Source organism: Bombus vancouverensis, chromosome 12, assembly GCF_051014615.1.
Source record: "Bombus vancouverensis nearcticus chromosome 12, iyBomVanc1_principal, whole genome shotgun sequence".
Classification (NCBI taxonomy): Eukaryota; Metazoa; Arthropoda; class Insecta; order Hymenoptera; family Apidae; genus Bombus; species Bombus vancouverensis.
The window spans coordinates 6,910,946-6,933,552 of record NC_134922.1 but is presented as its reverse complement, the minus strand read 5'-3'; the positions used below and the strand labels follow the sequence as shown (position 1 = coordinate 6,933,552).

The window sequence follows — 22,607 nt, the reverse complement described above, 5'->3', positions numbered from 1 at the left end:
ATTTATATCTATTGTTAAATATTACAAGTGTTCTACTTTAGACATTTTATACATTTTTACATGTTACGTACATTCGGTAAATTCTTGAAACCTTAAGGTAGCATTCTTGTGTAACAACAACAAAAGCAGCTGATCTCCCTGAATTTTGTTTCAGACCAACTACAGGGCTAGATCTAAAAAAAATTCATAGAGATCACTTGCTTTTGTCGTTGTTACGTAGGAATCACCCTTTTAAAATACCCCAAAATATTAAAAATGCATCAATATCTGCGATCTAACACATATCGCCTTTGCCTGTTTCCTTGCAAACTCTCCGAGCTCGATATGCATTATAATATATCGATAACACTGATATATTAATATATGAATTTAACGACCGTCAATCATTTCATCAAGATCGATCAAGGTCAGGATACTCCTGATGACAAAATTTTACACAAAGGAGAGCAGAAAGAGGAGGGATAGAGAGGAGTAGGGGCCGGGATTCCCCCATTCCGATCGAGTTTAGGTTTGCGATCCCTACCTCGCTTATTTTTCTGTCAGCGTGCCGCCGCAAATCACGGGTCAGTAGAAGTTCGATGCTCGTGAAGGTGGTGTATATACCTGGTGTGATCGTTGCTATAGATGTCACAATGTTATAAACTCGAGATCCTTCGCGCGTTTCAGTTCGACGAGAATCATTGTCAACCTCCTCGTTGGATATTCGGCGTTTTTCTCGGCTGTCGTCTCGCAATTTGCCTGCTGAATCGATCAACATGAGTAAGGTATCGTATTTCTTTTTTTTTTTTTTTTTAGTAAAATAGCTTAGAAACTTTTGTCTCTCGCGAGGGAGTCTAGTAACTATTCTATTTCTTACGCTTCTTTTGCAGTTTTTGACAATATTAGATGAATAGAGTTTTGAGTTTACGAATAAATTGATTCAAAAGTTATGTGGTTCTAAAGTTTGGTACTCTTGACTTACTGTGCGTCTTACTTTAACGTGACAAATTTAGAAGACAGATTTTATTATTGATTTAAACACGTACCGTGCTTACAATATCGTTTTATTACTGATATATGAATAGATTTGTCAAGCAACATTTCTAAGCAAGCGTTAATGCCGGAAAAACGTACAGAGCGGTCCGTAACTGATGGTACAATCGGGTACAGAGTGATTCTTGAAAGTGGAAAAATAAGTGGAAATTGTGGAGTAAAGTCTGTTCGTACGATGTTTTCTGAGAAAATCGCGTTCGAAAATTGATCAACTATACTTAAACTTGGCTAAGTGCAGACTAGCTGTACATATGAAATACATACGTATGAAAACAAGTGAAAATTGTGAAATAAAATTTTTCCTTTCGAGCTGTTATTCTCAAGAAAATAAAGTTTGAACATTTTCATAAAAATAAAGTTAATTAGGATCGCAAATTTCTGTACGTTGATGGGAAATTCGGGAAAGGTGAAGATAGGCAGAATATATATTTGAATGTAATTTGCAATGAATGTAAGGAATATCTTCGTTGTCCAATATTTAATAGACAAAGAAGATTTATATCTTTGTTTGAATCCCATTTGTGTAGATTTGTTATTGTTTGTTTCTTTTTAGTAAAATAGGAAAAATGTCCATCTCTAATCATTTTTGGACACAATAGCAAACGTTTGCCAGACACTAACGTGATATATTTTCAAATTTATTTCCCTCGAAAAAATCTTATGACAAAACTTTATCCTGCAGTTTTCACTTACTTTCGCGTGTAATTTGATCTTCTGTCGATTATTTACTCTTGTCCGATCCGTGATTAGCCAAGTTCAAATATAATTGTTATATTTACAAAATCGATCATTTTTCAAAAACGAAAAACCTTTAGTCTATATTTTTCCTTATTTTTTCTTGTACAATCATTCTGTATCCTATCGTACCAACAGTTACGGACCACGCGGTATAGTGTAACCAATAATAATACTATTTGTATTATTTTTTCTATTTCCGCGAGACAGTATCCAATTATGCTCATAGTGTCAACAAAGACGAAAGATTTAGTACGCATACGAGGAGGAAAGGTATACGGAATTTTGCAATCTTTCTCGCGTAATAACTCTTGAATGAGAAGATTCCTAAGTGTAAAATTAGTATCGTTGAACTCTATTCGATATGTAATATCGGTAAACGTAGGTTTTCGAGCCAAAAAATTGAGCAGCTAGAGGTAAAGTTCATACTTTGGAGATTTTACGATGTGCAGATTTTGTTCGTATTTGTGTAGTATTTGCAATATTTGTTGCACTGGGAAATTCGAAAATAGAAAGATAGCGGGAATGTAAGGAATATAATATCAACGGTGTTCAATATTTAATGGACGATAGGAAGACGATTCAAAGCTCTGTTTAGGTCTCATTCTATTAGTTCTGTTCGTCGTATGAAGATTTCTGGAAAAATAGAGAAAATGATAATATTTCAAGTAGCAAACTTTTATGCGTTTGTGGGGAAATAAAGGATGAAAACATATCTGCGGAGATATAAAAAATAGCCAAAGTAAAATATCCATTAATTACCATTTCGATTCCATTTCTTCAATTTTATTTCTATGAATTTTTTTAGATGAATTTGTATCAATTTTTTCGGCAAAATGAAAGAAAATGTCTAAGAATATTTGTTACTTTTATAATAAAGTGAAAGTTTTCTTACAATGCAATATTTGCAACTATTACCTCGTGTCACTATAATTTCAAATATTATATCAACATGATATTTAGTATATCAATTTAATACATCAATGACTCGTGGATTATAATTCCATTCAGTTTAACATTTCCAACATTTACGACTGGTCCGTAAAGGGTTGACATTTCCTCAATCTAATTGATAGTACTACAACATATCAATACCATTACTTATGTTCATGTGCAACCCATTCTCTGGCACGATCCATGCGAATGTTTCTGCAATTCCTAGTTTGAAGGTGAACAAGTAGCAGTCGATGACGTAGTCATTTAACGGTCATACTGATTAATAAGACTAATAACTAAGGTGAAATTCAATTATCTTTCTTTTCCTTCAAATCAACAGCAAGATCTCGTTACTTAAGAAATATACGTGGTTATTCATTTTATTTTAAATTATCCCATTTTGTGGCGAGTCCGCTTACTTTCTCATCGACTACAGGGCAAAAGAACTGAGACGCTTGAGCTTAGACTGAGAAGCTTATCCTAAGTCTCTACCGGGACAGGTAGCAAAATCCAGGCTGCGCCAAACGCACTGTCCTTTCTCTTTTTCATAATTTTGGAAAATCACATCATAATTTAAATTTGAAAAACTTTTAGTTCCATATCGGTATTCCAGAGACGAAACAATCACATCAAAATCACCTTTTCTTCTCTATGGGAAGGAAAGTCAACGCAGTACGTGGCAGATCCTGCAAAGACGAAACTTAGGGCAAAGCTTTCCTTCCTGGATGCATCCCAGACATTCGAGTTGAATTTTGCATTCCTCCCAACAAATCTCGCCGTCTTTCTCTATTCGTGCACACTCATACACACACACACACACATACCTATTGTTTGATACACATATTAGTTCGAATTGTCGTTATTCATTAATTTCATAGAATATTTATGATTTTTCATATGGTATTTTATGTTTTAATCTAAACGATACGTCGCTAAATCTAATGTTACCTGTGCTTTCAAGCAACTCATCTTGATCCTTTAATTTTTTGGTGTAAAATAATCATGCAGATTGTAAACGGCGGATTGCGAATGTAAAATGCAGATTATTCTGTGTAATGTATAATTAGCGTTGTGTTGGCTTCTTCAACGAGATTTTCTATCTTTTCATACCTCTTTACTCTTTATCACTTGTCATAGGCACATATTTTGAAGTACATATTTGAAGTAGTTTAATACCGACGATGCAATTATTATTGGCATACAGTGTAGCACCTGGTACGATCATCAGAATCTAAAAATGAAAAAAGTCTCTTATAATTAGTTACACGGAAGTTTGTGGTGAGAAAATAGATTAAAGTTTGTAAAGAATTAGACAAGTTGTACAGTTTCAAACAAGCATGAACCTCTCTAAGTAGTAGACAAATTGAATCTATTAGAAGACTAGAAGAATATTAAAAATGAGAAATGAAATAAAGATGAAAGATAATCCCTAGAAAAATGTATAAGGAATAAGATAAGCCTCGTTTGAAGCTGATTAGTCAATTAGTCATTGAGTTAGTAAAACAACCATACATAAATGAAGCTTATATTGATTAAAAGAATATTATAAATAAAAAATGAAATAAATGTGAATGATATAATAAAAGATAAAAGTAGATTAGTTGATTCATTATCCAGCTACTAATAACAGCAATTTCAAAAACATGTTTTCGTTGAAAAATGCGTTTTAATGAAGTTTTAAGGGGCTATTCTGGTTTAGAAATGTGAAAAAATCGAAAATTTGTTTTCATGTTTCCAAAGTTCAGACATTCAAGAATATACCCTTAGAAGGATTTTTCAAAATTTCAATTATTTTATGAGTTACAGCCATTTTTGTGACGCAGCATCCGACCGGAACAAACGAACAGCGTTCAAACGCGTTCTTCTCGAAACTACTTTTTTCGAGTTGGCGTGCACGATATCTCAAGTTCTAATGAACCGATTTATTTTAAATTTGGTCTGAATATTCCTTATATACTCCTCTATCGTCCGGACCACGCTCAGCTCAAAATCTTTAATATTACTATTTTTTTAAACGTCGAAAAAACGTGCGAAATAAGAAATTTTTTTTCAAACGGCCGTCATTTTGTGAAAAAATGTTGTATTGACTTTTCCAAGATTCAGACGATAGCGGCATCCATACTAATTAAGAATCTGTCCGCTTTTTTTGTTTCAAATGACCAGAAGGGTTGGTATCACGCACGCCACGACACCCCATTTTTTTGCCAGCACCCACTTTGCCAGCTCGTAACTTTTTAAATATTGAGATTTTTTTTTCAGTGAATTTTTTACGTAATCTCGAAATATCAATAAACAAATGCTAAACAGAAGGATAGGAAAAATATCTTCTGTTTCGCTTGTACAGAGCTTCAAAAATCGGCCGAAATTCATGCCTCTAGACCAGAATACCCCCGTAAGACGTATCTACGGCTTAAGGTTTTAAATTCGCTAACTAAACCACCTTGTGAGGACTATCGTGCTGTCTTTTAAGTCAAATAACGCTCCCATACGTATAGTCTGTGCAGATTATCTATCCATCTCGATATTGCATTTCGCGCGCATATTACACACACTACAGGACGTATCATAACATGTGGGACCCATTTCATGAATGAACAGGGGACACAAAAACAGTGAAGAAATTTCATATGAATGATTCTATTTGACCTTGTTTCGAAGCTACAACCATTTTTGTGTTCCAATTTTCGATAGTCTTCAACTATAATACTTAGCTTCGCCATTTCCTCAAGAGATCGGGCAGGACCTGTTGCCTGGCTTGCTCGTTCCCCAAATTTAAATCTACTTGAAAATAATCGTGCACTTGACACGTATTGCCAGTATTGAAGTATCAAGTTGTCCCAAAAGTTTCTTTCATTTCATAAAGAGACAACAGATGTGCAACATATTTTGTTACTGAATTATGTATGATCCATTTTCTTCGATTACTACAAAATGTTGTGCATCTACTTTCTATTTCCTTATAAAACGAAAGACACTTTTGAGTCAACCAAATTACACATTCAACGAATGACTGGAATTTTTGAAAGATCGCTAAATTCTTTGATACGACGACTGCAAACTTGCATGCAGACCGAGGGTGGCTGTATCGAGCATCTTATACGAAGGTAATCAGTTGCGCATCGTTGGAATGCTAAAATGACTATGACTTTGAAAGAAGGTCAGGCGGAACATATTTTCGTTTGAACTTTTTTTCACTGCTTCTGTACTCTTCTGTCCGCTTCTGAAGTGGGTCCCACATATTATGATACAGCCTGTACAACCACCTATCGCTGGCATCTTGCCAAACGAGCTCTAATTTTGTTATTTTCTCGAATTCACTTTTCAAATTTTAGGAGCGTGTCTTTGAAATGTGTCTTCTAATTTATGTAAACCACAGAAGATCGACTTTTTGCAGCAGTTGCTCGAGAATGCCTGCTTAAAAGTTTTAGGGCACCTTTCACTTTCAATCAAGGTATCCGATATGATTTATCTATTTTCCAGTGAAATTTTTAACACAATAACTACTTTCTTCGTTACATAAAATAACAAGTTCACCGATAATCTATCGTATCTTTTAACGATTACTGAAATTTTTCCAGGTTTGAAATAAGTATGTATCGCGAGTTTACATACAGAGTATAATGAAACGAACGATTCAATGATCTTTGAGAATCAAGGTAGAGTAATTATCTTCTAAATCGTTCGTTCCAAATTCTTCGTCATTTTATCACATTATTCTACCAAATGTCCAAATTGGACAAATTGTGAATATGAAATTTTAAATTAAAAAAAAAAAAAAAATTTATCACACTGCCGAAAGTTTAAAAAGAGAACGATAAAAATGTCTCGTCAATCTCGTCTCATCGATGTATAAAAATATTTGCCATTATGTATGCGCTTACGAGATTGAGAATAAATAGTCGCTATCAATTTCTATGCGAAACATTACTAGAACTACGAGTAAATACGAAAGCAAAGGCGCAATCACTTTCATGATGTCATAACACGTTAGCCAGAGAAAAATGTCTTAAATATGTAGATCGTGAAAGTTTCTTTGTTACTTTCGTAACGAAATTTCTTTTCTCTTCCATTATTTCAAGATATACGTAATCATTTGATCGATGTGTAAAAAGTCTGCGATTCTTACTCTATATGAAGTTTTAAATATGATGTGTTAAAAGTATGAATGAAAGTATGCCAATGACAATAACGCGACATCCGGAAGTTGTAATTATTCAGAAGGTCCAATAATACGTACTATTAGCTTTGACATTATGCTACGACTGTAAAAAGTTGTTTGACCAGTTATTTTCGTAATGAGCTGCATTAAAATAATACTATACTAATAATACTATAAAATAAGAACACAAAAAAGTGGAACCTGGCTAAGAACGAATTTTCCTCTTGAAAGCAACGATTTCACGGCTTGCTATAGCGAAGCAGGAAAATAGTAAAATAATATCTGATAAATTACATTTTTAATCTCTATGAGATTTTGTGGATAAAAAAAAATGTATGTATGTTAGAATTGTGTTCGAGTAACGTGTTTTTGACGTTTTAAATTTCGTTGATTTCCATCAGGATGTTTAATTAATTATATTAAATATCATTACAGCTAAAAAATTCTACCAAATGTCTAAATTGGACAAAATGTGAATGTGAAATATTAAATAAAAAAAACTATATTAAATATCATTATATCGGTAGATTATTGTCGGACTGCGAATATCTATGCAAATTTGTATTTTTATGAAAATGATGAAAAAGGTGGGACTTTAGATGGCAGAGTATTTTTGCATTTTCAAATTTCCCATAAGTGCATAATATATAAATAAATAGCTTTTGGACTTGTTCTATCTATCTCATTTTGTTCAATGAAAAATCCGTGGAATTAATATAATTATTATAATTATATAATTAATATGGTTAATATGGTTTACACTTGTTTTAAAACTACTCGTCCCAGTTGATAAACATTATTAGAAATTGCTACCTGCAATTTACGGCAATCTCTCTCACTGAACAATTATATTCGTGTAAAAACAAATTTGTTCAATCGATCGATAAATAACGAATGAAAAATAAGATTGTATTTATAAACAACAATTAATTTCATCAATTTAAATAACGTACTTAGGCTTGTTCAAATACTAAATAATTTACTTCTCTTTTCTGTCACGAGTTCTAAATAACAAATTACTCTCTACTTAAATAATTATTTAAATGAAAATCATGAAAATCAAAATCATTTTAAATAACGTATTTAGGCTTGTTCAAATACTACATAATTTACTTCTCTTTTCTGTCACGAGTTCTAAATAACAAATTCCTCTCTACTTAAATAATTATTTAAATGAAATTCATGAAAATCAAAATCATTTTAAATAACGTATTTAGGCTTGTTCAAATACTAAATAATTTACTTCTCTTTTCTGTCACGAGTTCTAAATAACAAATTCCTCTCTACTTAAATAATTATTTAAATGAAAATTTAGCCAATAAAGCCAAACGTTGTTAAATAGAGTAATAGAATTTTTCAATAATTAATTATTATTCATAATTCTCTCAGCACATATTCCTTTGATAGACAAGCGTGTGGCAACACCCCGTTAGAAATCAGTTCGTCATATTATATCGCGATATTTTTTTTTTAACTTTATTAAATAGATCACAACACGTGATACACTTTATATGCAATATATGATCGTAACTGCACCGTTTGATCGCATACGCTGTCTCCTTCGAAGGATGATTTCTATTCTATAGTTTCGCAGCTGGGTAATGTTTCAAAATACTGTTGGATGATTTCCGAAGTGCATAAAACGTATAGAACGTGGCGTATTCCACGTTGATGGAGCGTTGTAGAGGTATGCAGTTCCGACCACAATTATGTTTATCGGTATGATGTCGTGGTATTGCGTGCGCACAATGCCGAGTGGCAATTATGGGAGTAATTGTACGATGTTATGCGTCGCATTCAAAGCTTTTCACTTTCGACGATTCTCTTTGTAGTGGACGACCTGAAGCGGCAAACGATCTAATTTAAAGTTGACACTTACGCTTTTAATTTTATTTTTCGATAATAAAAGCTAAAAGAAGCCTTTCTTTTAGCATTGGCCTTGTGTCTATTCGGCATAAAATGTATTGCTAATAGAACTGTTTTTTAAATTCTTTTTTTAAATTGATGTTCCTTTCAAATATAAATGTATTATTATTATTAATATATGAATATCACTTATACTCGGCTTTGTCGACGTGTTTTACAGTATCTCACATTTTATTAGCGAATTTTTTACGTTCTCCTATCTGTTAACAAAAATGCGAAACAAACAAGAAGTTAACTATGTTATTTAGCTAGAACTATGTCTTAAAAATATTCACAGCATATAATAATGCTGAACAAATTGTTTCATTGAAAAGACGACAATTTTTTCTATATTATACTATAAATATTATATTATACTATTATTATATTTATTATCATTATTCTTGTAAGATAACAACAATTTACTTCGCTCTATACACGTTGAAAGATATTTAAATTGCAACTTGCGTCGCGTGTAGTATTTCAGATTGCGGAAAGTGTCCTTGCGAGGTAGATGGAAATGTCTATACAGGGATATTACATAGTTCTTTTGTGTCATGGTTCTCTCAAGTTACTTTTAACTCTATCGTATGCAGTTCGTTTAAAAAATAATCAATCAAATGCTTTGCGAGTATTTTTTGGGATTGTGAATCTTGGAAATATTTTTCGACCGATACTAGAGATTTAAGTGAACCTTTCAAAGAGTAAGTGTAATCATTTAACAATGTTTTCGTATCAGGGACGACAGAATGTTGCTTTCATTGGAGATGATGGACACACAACTACCAATTTTCAGCGTGCCACGACAGGTGGCAATGGAAAGGTAAATTAATAATTTTAATATTTCTAATAATTATACTCTTACTAAATCACGACTTAATTATTGCACAATATGAAAATAAGAAAGTTATTAAGCATTGATAATAATTTTCCAATAGCCCAGTCTTAGATAGTCTTTCTGAAACTGTACAAAGTTCTAGATAATCACAGAATAACAATTGCATAATTCTGATTTTAGTTTGCAACTTTAACTTGACATTTCTGTAGTAGACATAGAAAAAATTGAAATACCAAGGATGACGATCTACAGAGACGAAGGAGAGAAAAATAAAGAGTATCAAAATGCATAGAATCTCATTCTGATTTCAGTTTCAAGATAACAGTTCCTACAGCTTCGCCTATGAATTACAGGAAGATCGTAAATTGCCACTCTCTTTGATGCTTTCTGATGAAACAGTACGTTGATTAAAGCCTTTAGAAATTTAGCCTAGTAAATTAAAAATACTAATTTTTCTAACATTAATATTAACACTATATTCCTTTACTGTATAAAGGCTTATACCTGTTACAATGTCTCTGTACATGTGCACACTTGACACATTTTTTCTCTCTCTTAGTTTATTCTTTGAAGCTAAATTTTAATTCATTACTTGTTTAACTATATTTCTATCTTATTTACTATGCAGATTACTATATGTACATCTTCTGTGTCAGTCTTTGCTATTACTCTATTAGTTCATGCAGAAAGCTCTAAACTTCATGCTTCCTTTTATGAAGTTTGCCAGTTCTCAGATTTGTTTTTCTGTTATTATTGTTACTATTTCTGTCCATTTCTTACTTCCTAGTGTGACTGATCTGATTTATATATATTGTGCAGTCATTTGGTATGTGTTTTCTATTTTTTATTCCTTTGGTGTTGTATAGTTAACATATAATACAGTGATATATTTAAATACAGATAGTTTATTGCTTCCATTGCTGCTACATATCCTTAATTCTTTTATGTCTCACTGCATATGGAGATTGTTGCTCTGTTTCTGTCATTTTTCCATAGCTTTTGTATATATTTTCTACTATGATTTGTTATGTCTTCTATGTCCTACAATCCTTATTATCATAATTTAATGTAATAATAATAATATACATAATATATACAGACATACATATATATATATATATATATACATTTTCTAAAATCCTTGAGTATAGTCTTCAGATATGGCGTTTGTAAGCTCTGTGCTCGATACAGCTGAGCAGAAAATCTTCCCCAATTTCCAACTCCAGATCATTGCAAATCAAACATTGGTTTCGTTGATCCTAAAGAATAATTTAATAAAATTGTAATATATAACATGATTAATCTAATATTATTATCGTAATTTGATACTTAATATAAACATTAATCAGAATGTTTTACAAATACCGAGTCTCTTTTCTTCTTTTTTTTTTAAATCCCCTTGTTTCAAATTTTCATAGATTACAACGGAAAACGAAATGAAGAGAGATACCTGGGGCAATGGATTAGAATTTCTAATGTCCTGCATCGCCATGTCCATAGGTCTGGGCAACGTTTGGCGATTTCCATTCACAGCTTACGAGAATGGCGGTGGGGTATTTCTAATACCTTACATCATCGTCTTGTTCCTCGTTGGGAAACCGTTTTACTATTTGGAGATGATCATGGGACAATTCAGCAGTAGGTCTTCGGTGAAAATGTGGTCAGCAGGTGTGATATGAAACCAATATTTTCTAAATATTTCATCTATTATTATTATTATTTGATACATTCATTCAAATTAATATTCAATTTATTCTTTGATAAATAATATTAAAAGTATAGTTATACGTATAAAAAGAAGCTATTTTTTTATAATACTTGTGGAAACAACTATTCAAAGTGTTTTAGGTTACTCATAATTTAACGCTTTCACACCCTTTGTATTTTAACAGACTATTTACCAACTAAATGTGCTTTACATGTGCTTTTATCAAACTGGTGTTCAATTTTGATACACTATACCTTCTTTACAAAATCAGCAGAGGAATTCGTGTTTCGGTTGTTAATAATTTATACGTATAACGAGAGTTTCCCGCGCAATATTAACAAAATTCTGAAAGAGTTAATTAAATCTTGCAAACTCTCGATCCCATTTCACGACGGGAATTGATACATGATGAACGAAGAATGTAAAAATTTTAGCAGGAAGTGCAACATTGAGGACCGGTTTCGCAAGTTAAAGTCGTTTGTTATATGGATCGTATACCGGTGTATGCTTCGTGTAACAGGTTTAAATTATGGGTTAAATTACGCCCCATAAGTCATTATTGTTTCCACTCGAGTATACTGATCCAGAATTCTCGCATTCTTACCACACGTCAATTGTTATCGAAAGATAAAGAAATCAGTCCTTATTTGAAATATAGATAAACTTTGGAATATGGGTCACTTTAAGAATTTAAATAGCAGAATTCGTATAATTTCAAAAGAAAAGATGTTCATTAATTTTAATATTTTTACTTGAAATTAGTCTTTTTCGATATTGGGTCTAATTAGAGATCGACTCTGAAATTCGATAGTTATTTCCAAAGAATTGAATTCTTGGAATTTAAATTTGGTTTTATCATTCAATTACAATGATAACAATTAATTTTGAAACATTGCCCACTTTAATTTTATAATTTCGACATTTAATTGCAGTGCCTGGATTTCGAGGTGTTGGCTGGGCGCAAATGTTCTCGATGCTCGCTGTAGGAACATACTATTGTTTTCTGATGTCGATAACCCTTTTTTACCTCATTGCAAGCTTCCAGTCCTCACTGCCTTGGTCCACGTGTTTGGAAGAATGGGGAAATTCTTGCGCCGATTCGGGAAGCTCCTATAACGTCACCAAACGAAACAGTACAAATATGACCAGCTCCGCTGAATTTTTCTTCAGGTAAAACCTTTTTAATCCCAACAACTCGAAAGCAATTAGATTTATCGAATATTTGGAATACTTAGAGTTTGATATATTTGGAAATTGCGATGTTTCGAAATTGGAATATTCTAATATCGCAAATAGAACTTGTTTGAATTTGAAATTTTGAATATATCAAGCACTTGGAATATTTGGAACAAGTATATGGAACGTTTAAAATTCGTAAACAAACATAATTCCATTAAACGAACAATCTACTGCTCCATAAAATTATAAAATAACATTAAAAGATAATAATTCCATTAAGATGACATCACTTCGTATTATAATAACAAATCATTCTTTCTTTCTCTCTTACGATCAGAAAAACTGTACTGAAAGAAAAACATACTATTCAGGATGGCATCGGATTGCCAGATTGGAGTCTGACGATTTGCTTGTTTATTGCGTGGGGCTGCATATTTGCTGTCTTGGCACGTGGCGTGAAGAGCTCAGGGAAAGCGGCCTATTTCCTCGCGATCTTTCCTTACATCATCATGATAAGCTTGCTGGTCAGAGCGGTTACCTTAGACGGTGCTGTGAACGGGATCATTTTCTTTATAAAACCGAACTGGGAGAAGCTGTTCGATGCACACGTCTGGTACGCGGCTGTTACACAGTGTTTCTTTTCACTGTCGGTCTGCTTCGGCGGTGTCGTCATGTACTCGTCGTACAATGACTTCAGGCATAACATATACAGGTTACTTATTACTTTTATTTTTTTCAATTATTTCACTCTTTTCTAGAAAATTCAGATGTTTAGCGAAACAGGTAGTTCAACAGAATAACTAACAATTCATGCATTGATTGCTTCAGATATGTAGCACAGGTTTTATTTATTGGATAATTCATTGGAACAACTAAAATCTTTTCTATTTTATTCGTATTTTATTATTCTTTCAATTAATGGTCTGCAATTTTGATCTGCTTTTAGTTCCTTTCATTATTTTTATTTTTATCGTCCTTTGTTAAATCGAATGGAAGGAAATTACAGATTACACGTGTCTTAGAAAATATCGACAAGTTCTTAGAATAATTGATATTGATATTATAGTATTTTCTTAATGAACAATTCTAATTTAATGGAAACTTTTGTTCGATGAAATTAAGGAGATAATACTCGTCCAGCTCTAAGATATCGTTCTACTTAAAGGATAACAGGTTACAAATCCGTATTTCATCTGTAAAAATTTTCTTAATAAATACTTTTTAAAAACAATGTGTCGTAAATAACCATTTGTTTTAATATTAAATATTATAACGAATATTTTACTTTTAGATATATCATATCCTGTGCACTTTTGCTCGTTCAAATTTCTTAAACATGTATCTATTATTCTAAAAAGATAAAAAAACAGCAGTAAAATAGCGTATACATACATGTAAACCAATTTGAAAAAAGTAGTCTTGAATCAAGATTTGCTTTTCAATTACAGTGATATTTTTAAAGTTCTTCCATTGAAACTATGAACTTTAGTAATTTCATTGAAAAAGGACATCATCGCGTAGATTTCTTTTCAAATCATTATCTTTCAAAATCAACGATTCTTTCTTATGAACGCTACTACATCTTTTATCAGAGTAACTCGATCCAACTCTCACGTTTGAGGTTCATCGTAGAAACTCAGAGTGAATGACATTTTTTTCTTTTCCTCTTTTTGCTTCAGAGATGTCTTAGTTGTAACAACGTTGGATACGTTCACAAGTTTAATAGCTGGCTTCACCATTTTTGGTATCCTTGGAAATTTAGCTCACGAACTAGGTACCGAAGACATCAGCAACGTTGTTCGTGGTGGAACCGGTCTTGCTTTCGTCTCTTATCCAGATGCCATTGCAAAGTTTAATGTTCTACCGCAAGTAAGGAATCTAGTACACGTTTAGTTGCTATATAACCACTATTTTTCCCTTTGCGCGATAAACGTGATTTCAAGTAAAGAGATAAAAGGATGTGCTCAAACGTAAAAGAGTTCTCCTATTTCATTATCTCTGTTTCCTCTGTAGATGGTTTATATTCCTTTTTTATTTCTATTAGGTTGTGATTCACTGAAAAAAGTGAAATATTTCATTATTACTTAGCTATTACCTGTTATGTGTATTTTATTATATTTACGATAACAATAACTTATTTGTACTTTTGTTCTATAGACTATTACAATAGAAAATTGCTGAGTTCTTATTCTTTGTTTCTTACACTATATTATATTCCTGCGTTGGGTTCTTAGTTGCTATATTATACAACTGTTTTGTTCTATTATATTACGTTACTCTTAACTCTTAATTCTTTCTTAATAATTACCATGTCGTTATATGCATTATATTAGGCTAATATGGTATATCAACATAGTTTAATGTAGCATATATATATATAGATATACAGGGTGGTTGGTACAAGCGGAAAGAATAAACATTTTTTTTTTAATTTTCTTAAAAATTTACAGTGAGATCCGTTATAACGAGACATGATAAAGTGCACGCGTACCGAGCGAAAATTCAAAGTCGATTTTCTCGAAAACAAAGCCTCGAACGAAAAATTCTTATTCTATATTTTCGACTTCTTTTTTCGCGTAGAATCACCCCCTTTCCGCTTGTACCACCAGTTACCAACCACCCTGTATATACACACATATCTCTATAATCCGCTTACAATGATATACAATGATGAGATCAATGATGAGGGTGAATTTGAAGACAGAGTGTTTATTTATATATTTCTATGTTGATATATATATATATATCAAATAAGCCTCTTATAGTATATTGGATTGTATTATTATTAACTTGCTGTTATTATTGTTATGTTGAAATCTTATTACTTACTTCTCTGTCAGCAAATTAAATTACATAGAAATTAAATTAGATTAAAAGAAAAACGAAACAAAATTTCAAACCAAGTTTTATACATAACTTTTACTTTTCACAATTTTCAGCTCTTCTCGGTACTCTTTTTCTTGATGCTGTACGTCCTCGGGATCGGAAGTGCCATCGCATTGGCCGGTGCTCTTATCACAATTATCAGCGACCAATTTCCAAATTGGAGGTACATATACATAGTGACCGGTACATGCATCATTGGATTTTGCGCTGGAATCATTTATTGCACGCCTGTAAGCAATACGTCAATGATCATTTACATTATCGTCAAAATGAACATAATGAATGTGCATAGTTTTTTTTTTTTTTTTAATACGTACAGGGTGGCCAGTTTATACTGGAATTGGTCGATTACTATGCTGGATCCTTTATTGTGTTTATTTTGGCTACTCTTGAGATAACTGGAATTTTCTGGGTATATGGCTTGGAGAATTTTTTGGACGACGTGGAGTACATGTTAAAAAGAAGGCCATCGGTTTACTGGAGACTTTGCTGGACTCTTGTTGTTCCAATATTACTGGCTGTGATCCTAGTGTATACCATAATCAATCTGAAACCTTTGACTTATAGTGGTATCTCTTATCCTGACAGTGCTCATGGTTTGTATTTGCTTTATTATTATTATTAGTTATTATTAACATTTAATTTTAATTAGTACATGGTCAATAACGTGGTTAACAAACCATTTAAAAAGCTGTTTTAAATTAAAACGTGTCTTTATATTGTCTAATATGACTAATGTTATCTGCATAATACAAAATATATTTTATGAACTAAGTTACAGGAATAAATTAATTCAATTAATTCAATGATCTCTATTATTAATCGTTGAGGCCCAGTTTTCCTGCAGAGGATTAATACGAGTTTGTTATCATTACCTTTTTGCTATTATTAACACCGATGAAACCTTACAATGTTCTGCGAACAAACATAACTCATAATTTTCTATTACATTGCAATTTTCTATTTTCTAACTGTTATATTTACAATTCTAATTACAGTAGCAGGCTGGACAATTTGCACGTTTGGTATTCTGCAAGTTCCTTTCTGGATGATTTACGCTATAATCTCGAAAAGAAATTTATCTCCACTCGAGGTTTGTATGAAAAGAAGATGATTACGTTTAAGTAGAAACTCAAATCCCATAGAAAATTATTTCTATCAGAATTCCATAGAAGATTGTTATATTTGAATCAAAATTTTATAACATAGAAAGTTATCATATTTATATTTCAATTAAAATTACACAACAGGAGATTATAATATTTCAATTAACAACTTTATAATATAGAAAATTATTATATTTAAATTTAAATTTCATCGGAACGCGCCAGGAAATTATTTGGTTTAATTTAAAGTTTCATAAGAACGCCATTTAAATGACAGTTTCATTAAATAATTACCAAATTTCTAAATCTCACAGATGATCAAGTCGGCGTTTAAACCTTCGTCAGATTGGGGACCGAAGGATTCCAAAGAACTGGATTCTTGGATCGAATTTAAGGAGACCAAAAGGAAAATTCGAGAGAAACGTGATTGTTCCAGAATTAAACAGTTCGTTTATGTAATACTCTGCTGGGAGGATAAGCTCGTGTAAAGATGAAGGAAAACCTTTCACGATAATTAACAATCTTCCTTCCGTCGACTGTTAAAACATTTGTCACGAAAGAGCAACTTCGAAAATGAAATTGTCTGACATAAACTTGGCACACGATAGATTTTGTTGAGAAACGAAGAAGATAATATACAATTACAAAAGTCATACACATCTATATTATATAAATCGATCTCGAGAAACCGTTTAATACGAAAAACATAACGAAATCACTAAGACACAATAGATACGTTCATTTTCGGAGAATTTCTTTCCATTCAACCTTGCCGTCTTAGAGATAATTCGTATCTGCGTATTTTTTCGCTGTAATTAGGTTGTAGACTTGTAGAACAAAACACGATTGAGTTCTTTCTTTTTGTAAAGTAACGACACTCTTTGTTAGTAAGAAAGCTTATTTTTATCACAGATGAACGAGAATTGACGAATATTTAACACTTTCACTGCTGCCAAAGCGACAAGTATTATTTCATAGTATTTCCTTGAACCTGTTAATATGTGTTATAAATTTTGTTAAAGAAATACGTATGTATTACATTAGATTTCTTCTTCTTTTTTTAACACGGTTTGCTTTAACAATTGACACGATTAACAGTGGACCTGAAACTGAAGAAAAACTGAATCTTTCTCGTAGAAAGTATTTGCGGGTGAAAGGGTTAAAACAACGGTCAAGTAAACATAGAATTATAAAATGACAATTTAATAAATTAAATATACACCTACAAATAATTTGAATAATAAAACGTTCGTCGTCCTCGAGCGAAACATAGTTCCCTTCTGGTGTCATATACATAAATACAGTATTAATTATTATACAAGAGATATAGGACTCGTGCTATAAACTGCATTTAGGAAATATTTAAGCGAACGTAGTTTTATTTATTAACATTCGAATAGGTTTTAATCACAATGTATTTTAAAAATAAATAGAGATTAGCAACAATAAAATCTGTAATTAATAAAATACCATGGCTCTCCTAGGTGTGCATTTAGATGTTTCGTAAAAATACTTATTAATTTAAAACAAATTACTGGTGAAAATTATTACTAGTAAAAGCTGTTTGTGATATAATCTGAGGTGTAGGTCGTGATAGTGATAGAAAGAAACACTCGAGTGTATATTTTTTTTTTTATATTTATTAAAATTTACAATCAATTCTCGCATTGAGAATTTTCAGTAATTTTTCAGTAATTAATAAGTTAATACTTATTATAGATAAGTATTATAATTTGTAAGTATTATAAATAAGTAAATATTACTTAATTTAAACAACTAATTGAATCTAGCGTTTAGGTCCAGCGGGTAGTGTCTCTTCAGCCTGCGGATCTGGTCCGACGTATCAAGTAGTCCAGTGATTAGGGGGTTCCGGTGTTCGTTGACTCTTTTGCTATATCTGTCGCTATATTTTGCTATTTCTGTTGAGGTTATTCGATGTGTAAACAGAGAAAACACGTGGATAAATTGTAAGGCAGAAAATATATTTAAATAGAAGTGTAATGAGTAAGAATACAATTTAAGCTGGTCCAGATCCGCACGCTAGCTGTGTTACACAATAACTGAAAAACCCCGAAGCCAACGTCGCCTGTCTACTGTTTATGGCCTGACTTCGTCGCAGTCTTTTGTCTACGCACTGTCAATGGCTTCAGTGCTTGAGAAAACTAAAAAGACCAGATGTAGAGTTTTCTTAGAAGTGGTAACCACTTCAACAATTTCCTCTTTGACTGTGGGTATCTTGAGGTCGCGATGTATTGTTTCTTTGGTAACATACCAAGGTGCATCAATTAAGGATCTTAGAGTTTTCGATTGGAAGCGTTGAAGTATTTCGATGTTGGAGTTACTTGCTGTTCCCCATAGTTGGATTCCGTAGGTCCAGACAGGTTTTATTACGGTCTTGTAGAGCGTAATTTTGCTCTGCGTGCTTAAGTTGGAACGTCGGCCAATGAGCCAGTAGAATTTTTTAAGTTTAGCCTTGAGTTGCTTCGATTTGTCTATGACGTGTTGTTTCCATGTCATTCTCCTGTCCAGAGTCATTCCCAGATATCTGACTAAATCCTTGTTAGGAATTGTAATATTGTTAATGGTGACCTGAGGGCAGGTTTGTTTTCGCAGCGTGAAGGTTACATGTGTGGATTTATTTTCCACTTTTCCATAGAGTCGAGACCTCGCTGGAGAGTGGAGGATACAATTATCGGGTCTGCGTGGGATGCTAATAGCGCTGTGTCATCAGCAAATGTCGCTGTGGTTATCTCTGTTAAAGTTGGTAAATCGGCAGTGTAGATGGAGAACAGCAGGAGTCCGAGGACACTGCCTTGGGGTATGCCAGCTTCTATTGGAAATGTTGCCATTGTGGCGTCTAAGTATTTAACCATGAATTGTCTATTGGTTAGGTAGGGTTTTAGGATTGAGAGTAGGTGTGTGGTAGGGTTTTCTTTAGTTTGAACAAAAGTCCTTCACGCCAAACTTTGTCGAATGCCTGTCGAATGTCTAGGAATACCGCAGAGCAATATTTTTTCTTTTCTATAACCGTTTATTTTCAGGTAATTTTTGTCGGTGAAGTGAGTTTCAGATATGAGTATTACGTCGATTTGCTGTTGTTTTAAGGAGAATTCTAGTTCGTATTTATGTTGAGCTAAACCGTTGGCATTCCAAAGAGCTATGCGTATTGATTTTATTTTGCGTCGGAGCGTATTAATTTATCCATGATGAGTGTTAATAATGATAGTAAGTTATTAATTTGTTCTGATTGTTTCTCGATTAATTTTTCGAGTCTAGAGAAGTTATCCGTGTTTTGTGAACTGAGAACATTATTTTGAGAATAATCCTTATTAAAGGAAAGGAACACAAAAAAAGAAGTAAAATATTCTATATCATATTTTTCTTTTTCTTTCTATTGAACATTTGTTTGGAAAATAGTGCTATTTTAAAACTACAGCTTTTTTCTTTTTCGTGGAGGAAACCTTCATAGGCGCCCCGCGCCCTCCGGGGAGAGGGTGCCGGGTAGTGCCGCATTCGTACCGGCTAAAACCTCCACGGTGATCGTCCTGACGATTGGTAGGAGGGCCCCGTCTTTTCGTATTACTGCTGGGGCACTCCTTCGTCTTCTGCCTGATGGTGTAATCGGGAGTCACCCTTGGTTGATTGGGCCGTTAGGAGGGATCACTCCTAACACCAAGCTGCCTGAGCCGTCGTGCAAGTCCGAAGGGGAGACCAGACCCTCTCAGACTCCAAGGATCGCTCTAACCTCCCGATCCTCGGCGGCGAGCTGAATGCGCCACCGTTCCCAAGTCTCGAGCCTTGCCTCCCCCGGACGTCGCGGACCGACCTGCCGGCAGAGGGCGTATTCCCGACCGAGCACAGGCTCTGCAGTTGATGGTACACCCGTCGGAGCGCTAGGGCCTGGAGCTCGAACGGAGGAGACACCGCCATGACAGTCGCCGATGCATACGATATCGTCCGGTATCCCCTTACGATCCTGATGGCGGTCGTCCTATGTAGCCTCCTCAGCAAGAGTAGACTGCGTCGACTTTTCATCAAATCCTCTGCCCACACCGGAGCCCCGTACACGACCCGAGAACGGATGACTCCCTCATACAGTCGGCGCACTCCGACTTCTGCCCCACCGATATTCTGCAGCAGTCCACATAGAGCGTTGGCTGTCGTCGTCACTTTGGGAACCAGGAGCTTGAAGTGTGGTCCGGAAGTCCATTGACTGTCGATGGTGAGGCCCAAGTATTTCATCTGAGGTCCTACCTCAATCTCCTCTTCGCTTATGTCCAAACACAGGTCGGGCGAAGGAGTCCCCCTACGTCGATAGTCATAAAACCATATGGCATGCGACTTGTTCAAAACTACAACTAACAATTATTTACTTGTCACAGGTAAAAAATATGACATTGATAATAATGAAATATGAAAATATTTATGAATATTTTGTAATAAAACTAATTTCTAAAATTAATATTTTGGATGCCCGTCATTACAATTTCAAGTATATTTTCGTGTTAATACGACATGGCTATTTTTGTCAGTTAAACAAGGCTGCATAATGTTTTAATAATGCGATGCGCAGAACTATCCAAACAAGTCTCTAATTGCGACGTTTATTAGAAAAAGATAAACGACATTATCTTAAGGGCTTCAATATTTAAAAAAAAATACATTTTATTTCGCGACTATAACGAATACCTCAAAAACTAAGGCCAGCTGACGGTTACATGTATAGGGAAAAATAGTTCGAAATGTTAGGCTTTACGATATATTGCAAAATCATCGAAATCGAAGAAGACGGAACAATTCTACAAGTTCTTCCAAACTTGTTTCCTATTCGACTTTATTCAACTGTTACACAGAGAATCACACAAAGTGAAGGAAAAAAGTCAAGGGGAGCAAAAGAAGCAAAAAAGAAAAGAATTTCATTCTAATAATATGTGATTTGTACTTCTCGATGTAGATAACTTTCATTGAAAACTAGTAATCGCGTCTATTCATATTGAAAAACGACAAATTGCTACTAAATTGTATTAGATTATGAATATAAAATAAACCGAATTGAGATGTTTACTATTTCGAAGCAATAACTCTGTATTGTATGTAAAATTTTTCACATTTATGACGGGTTCTCTGCAGTTCCTGTCAACTTTCAATTGACACCACGTGAAATGGTCTAATTTCAAATTTGAATTCCTATTTCCGCCACCAGGGCGCAGATGGCTCAGCTACGTATCATCAAAGCACTAAACTACTGAATATAGATAGAATATATATCAGTACATCAGAGACGAATAGACGAATATTTCCCAGAAAAAAGTAATTAGTAATTAACGAATATTCAATAAATTAGATGGAAAAGTATGTCTATCCTTGCCGCACACTATTACTCTCCTTATCTAACACCGTCTGAGATATCTTCTTGCTCATTCTATATTCTTGTTAACATTTCTCGATTTTTAGCCAAAGAACACTATATATCAAATAGGAACACTTATTCTGATAATGATTGATAACAAATAAAATACTTACCTTGAATTAAATCTGCGATTGCACTATAAAGGAATGCTCGGGTACCAATGTAATATTAACTGTTATCAATAAGTTATTCCTTACTTTATTAATGATTTATTAGAATCTATCGTTTTAGAGAATCTCAGAAGTTTAGGTAAAAAAAGCACAATTTGCAATCAGTTTTATTAAAATCTTTTATTCAACTTTTTAAATCCAAATACAAATTCATATTTAAATCAGAAACTAAATTCTACACTAAAAATTAAAATCAAGTGGGGATATCAATCTGGCAAGGACATTAACAATGATTAATCAATATTAAGTATAGACTTTCTTTTACTTTATTTTGAATCATTTACAATATACACTTCTTTATCTTAAAAAATAGAACACTGTTTACAAACATATAGCTATAATTACTTAATATTAAACATTCGTAAATTCTTATTAAGCTATAAATCATTCATAAATCATTAATATTTAATATTATTTAATATTACAATGTAATGTCAATCATTCATTACTCGTATAACTAAGTATCACATTAGTAATTTATTAAATCTACTGATTAGATTATAATGCAATAAAATTTGATTAAACCAACGTACACGCATAAAA

General features: G+C 33.1%; 1 protein-coding gene across 2 annotated transcripts; it reads left to right on the top strand.

The window, feature by feature from the left end:
- Positions 1-542: 542 nt before the first annotated feature.
- LOC117155342 (sodium-dependent nutrient amino acid transporter 1) lies at positions 543-17,935 on the top strand. Of its 2 annotated transcripts, XM_033331221.2 has the most exons (11): positions 543-764; positions 9,507-9,590; positions 9,917-10,003; positions 11,024-11,273; positions 12,246-12,483; positions 12,830-13,204; positions 14,172-14,361; positions 15,432-15,608; positions 15,698-15,974; positions 16,377-16,471; positions 16,799-17,935. In XM_033331221.2, exons 1-11 carry the CDS (start codon positions 756-758, stop codon positions 16,970-16,972), a joined length of 1,956 nt encoding a protein of 651 aa, XP_033187112.2. In that variant the 5' UTR covers positions 543-755; the 3' UTR covers positions 16,973-17,935. The 2 variants fall into 2 exon arrangements, with proteins under 2 accessions (XP_033187112.2, XP_076479319.1); XM_076623204.1 differs by lacking the exon at positions 9,917-10,003.
- The last annotated feature ends 4,672 nt before the right edge of the window (positions 17,936-22,607 follow it).

Bases quoted from the DNA above. Each gene is read 5' to 3' on its own strand.
- LOC117155342 (XM_033331221.2), top strand. The intron at 14,362-15,431 runs GTAAGGAATCTA...CACAATTTTCAG, and splicing joins AGTTTAATGTTCTACCGCAA to CTCTTCTCGGTACTCTTTTT. The intron at 15,975-16,376 runs GTTTGTATTTGC...TTCTAATTACAG, and splicing joins TTATCCTGACAGTGCTCATG to TAGCAGGCTGGACAATTTGC.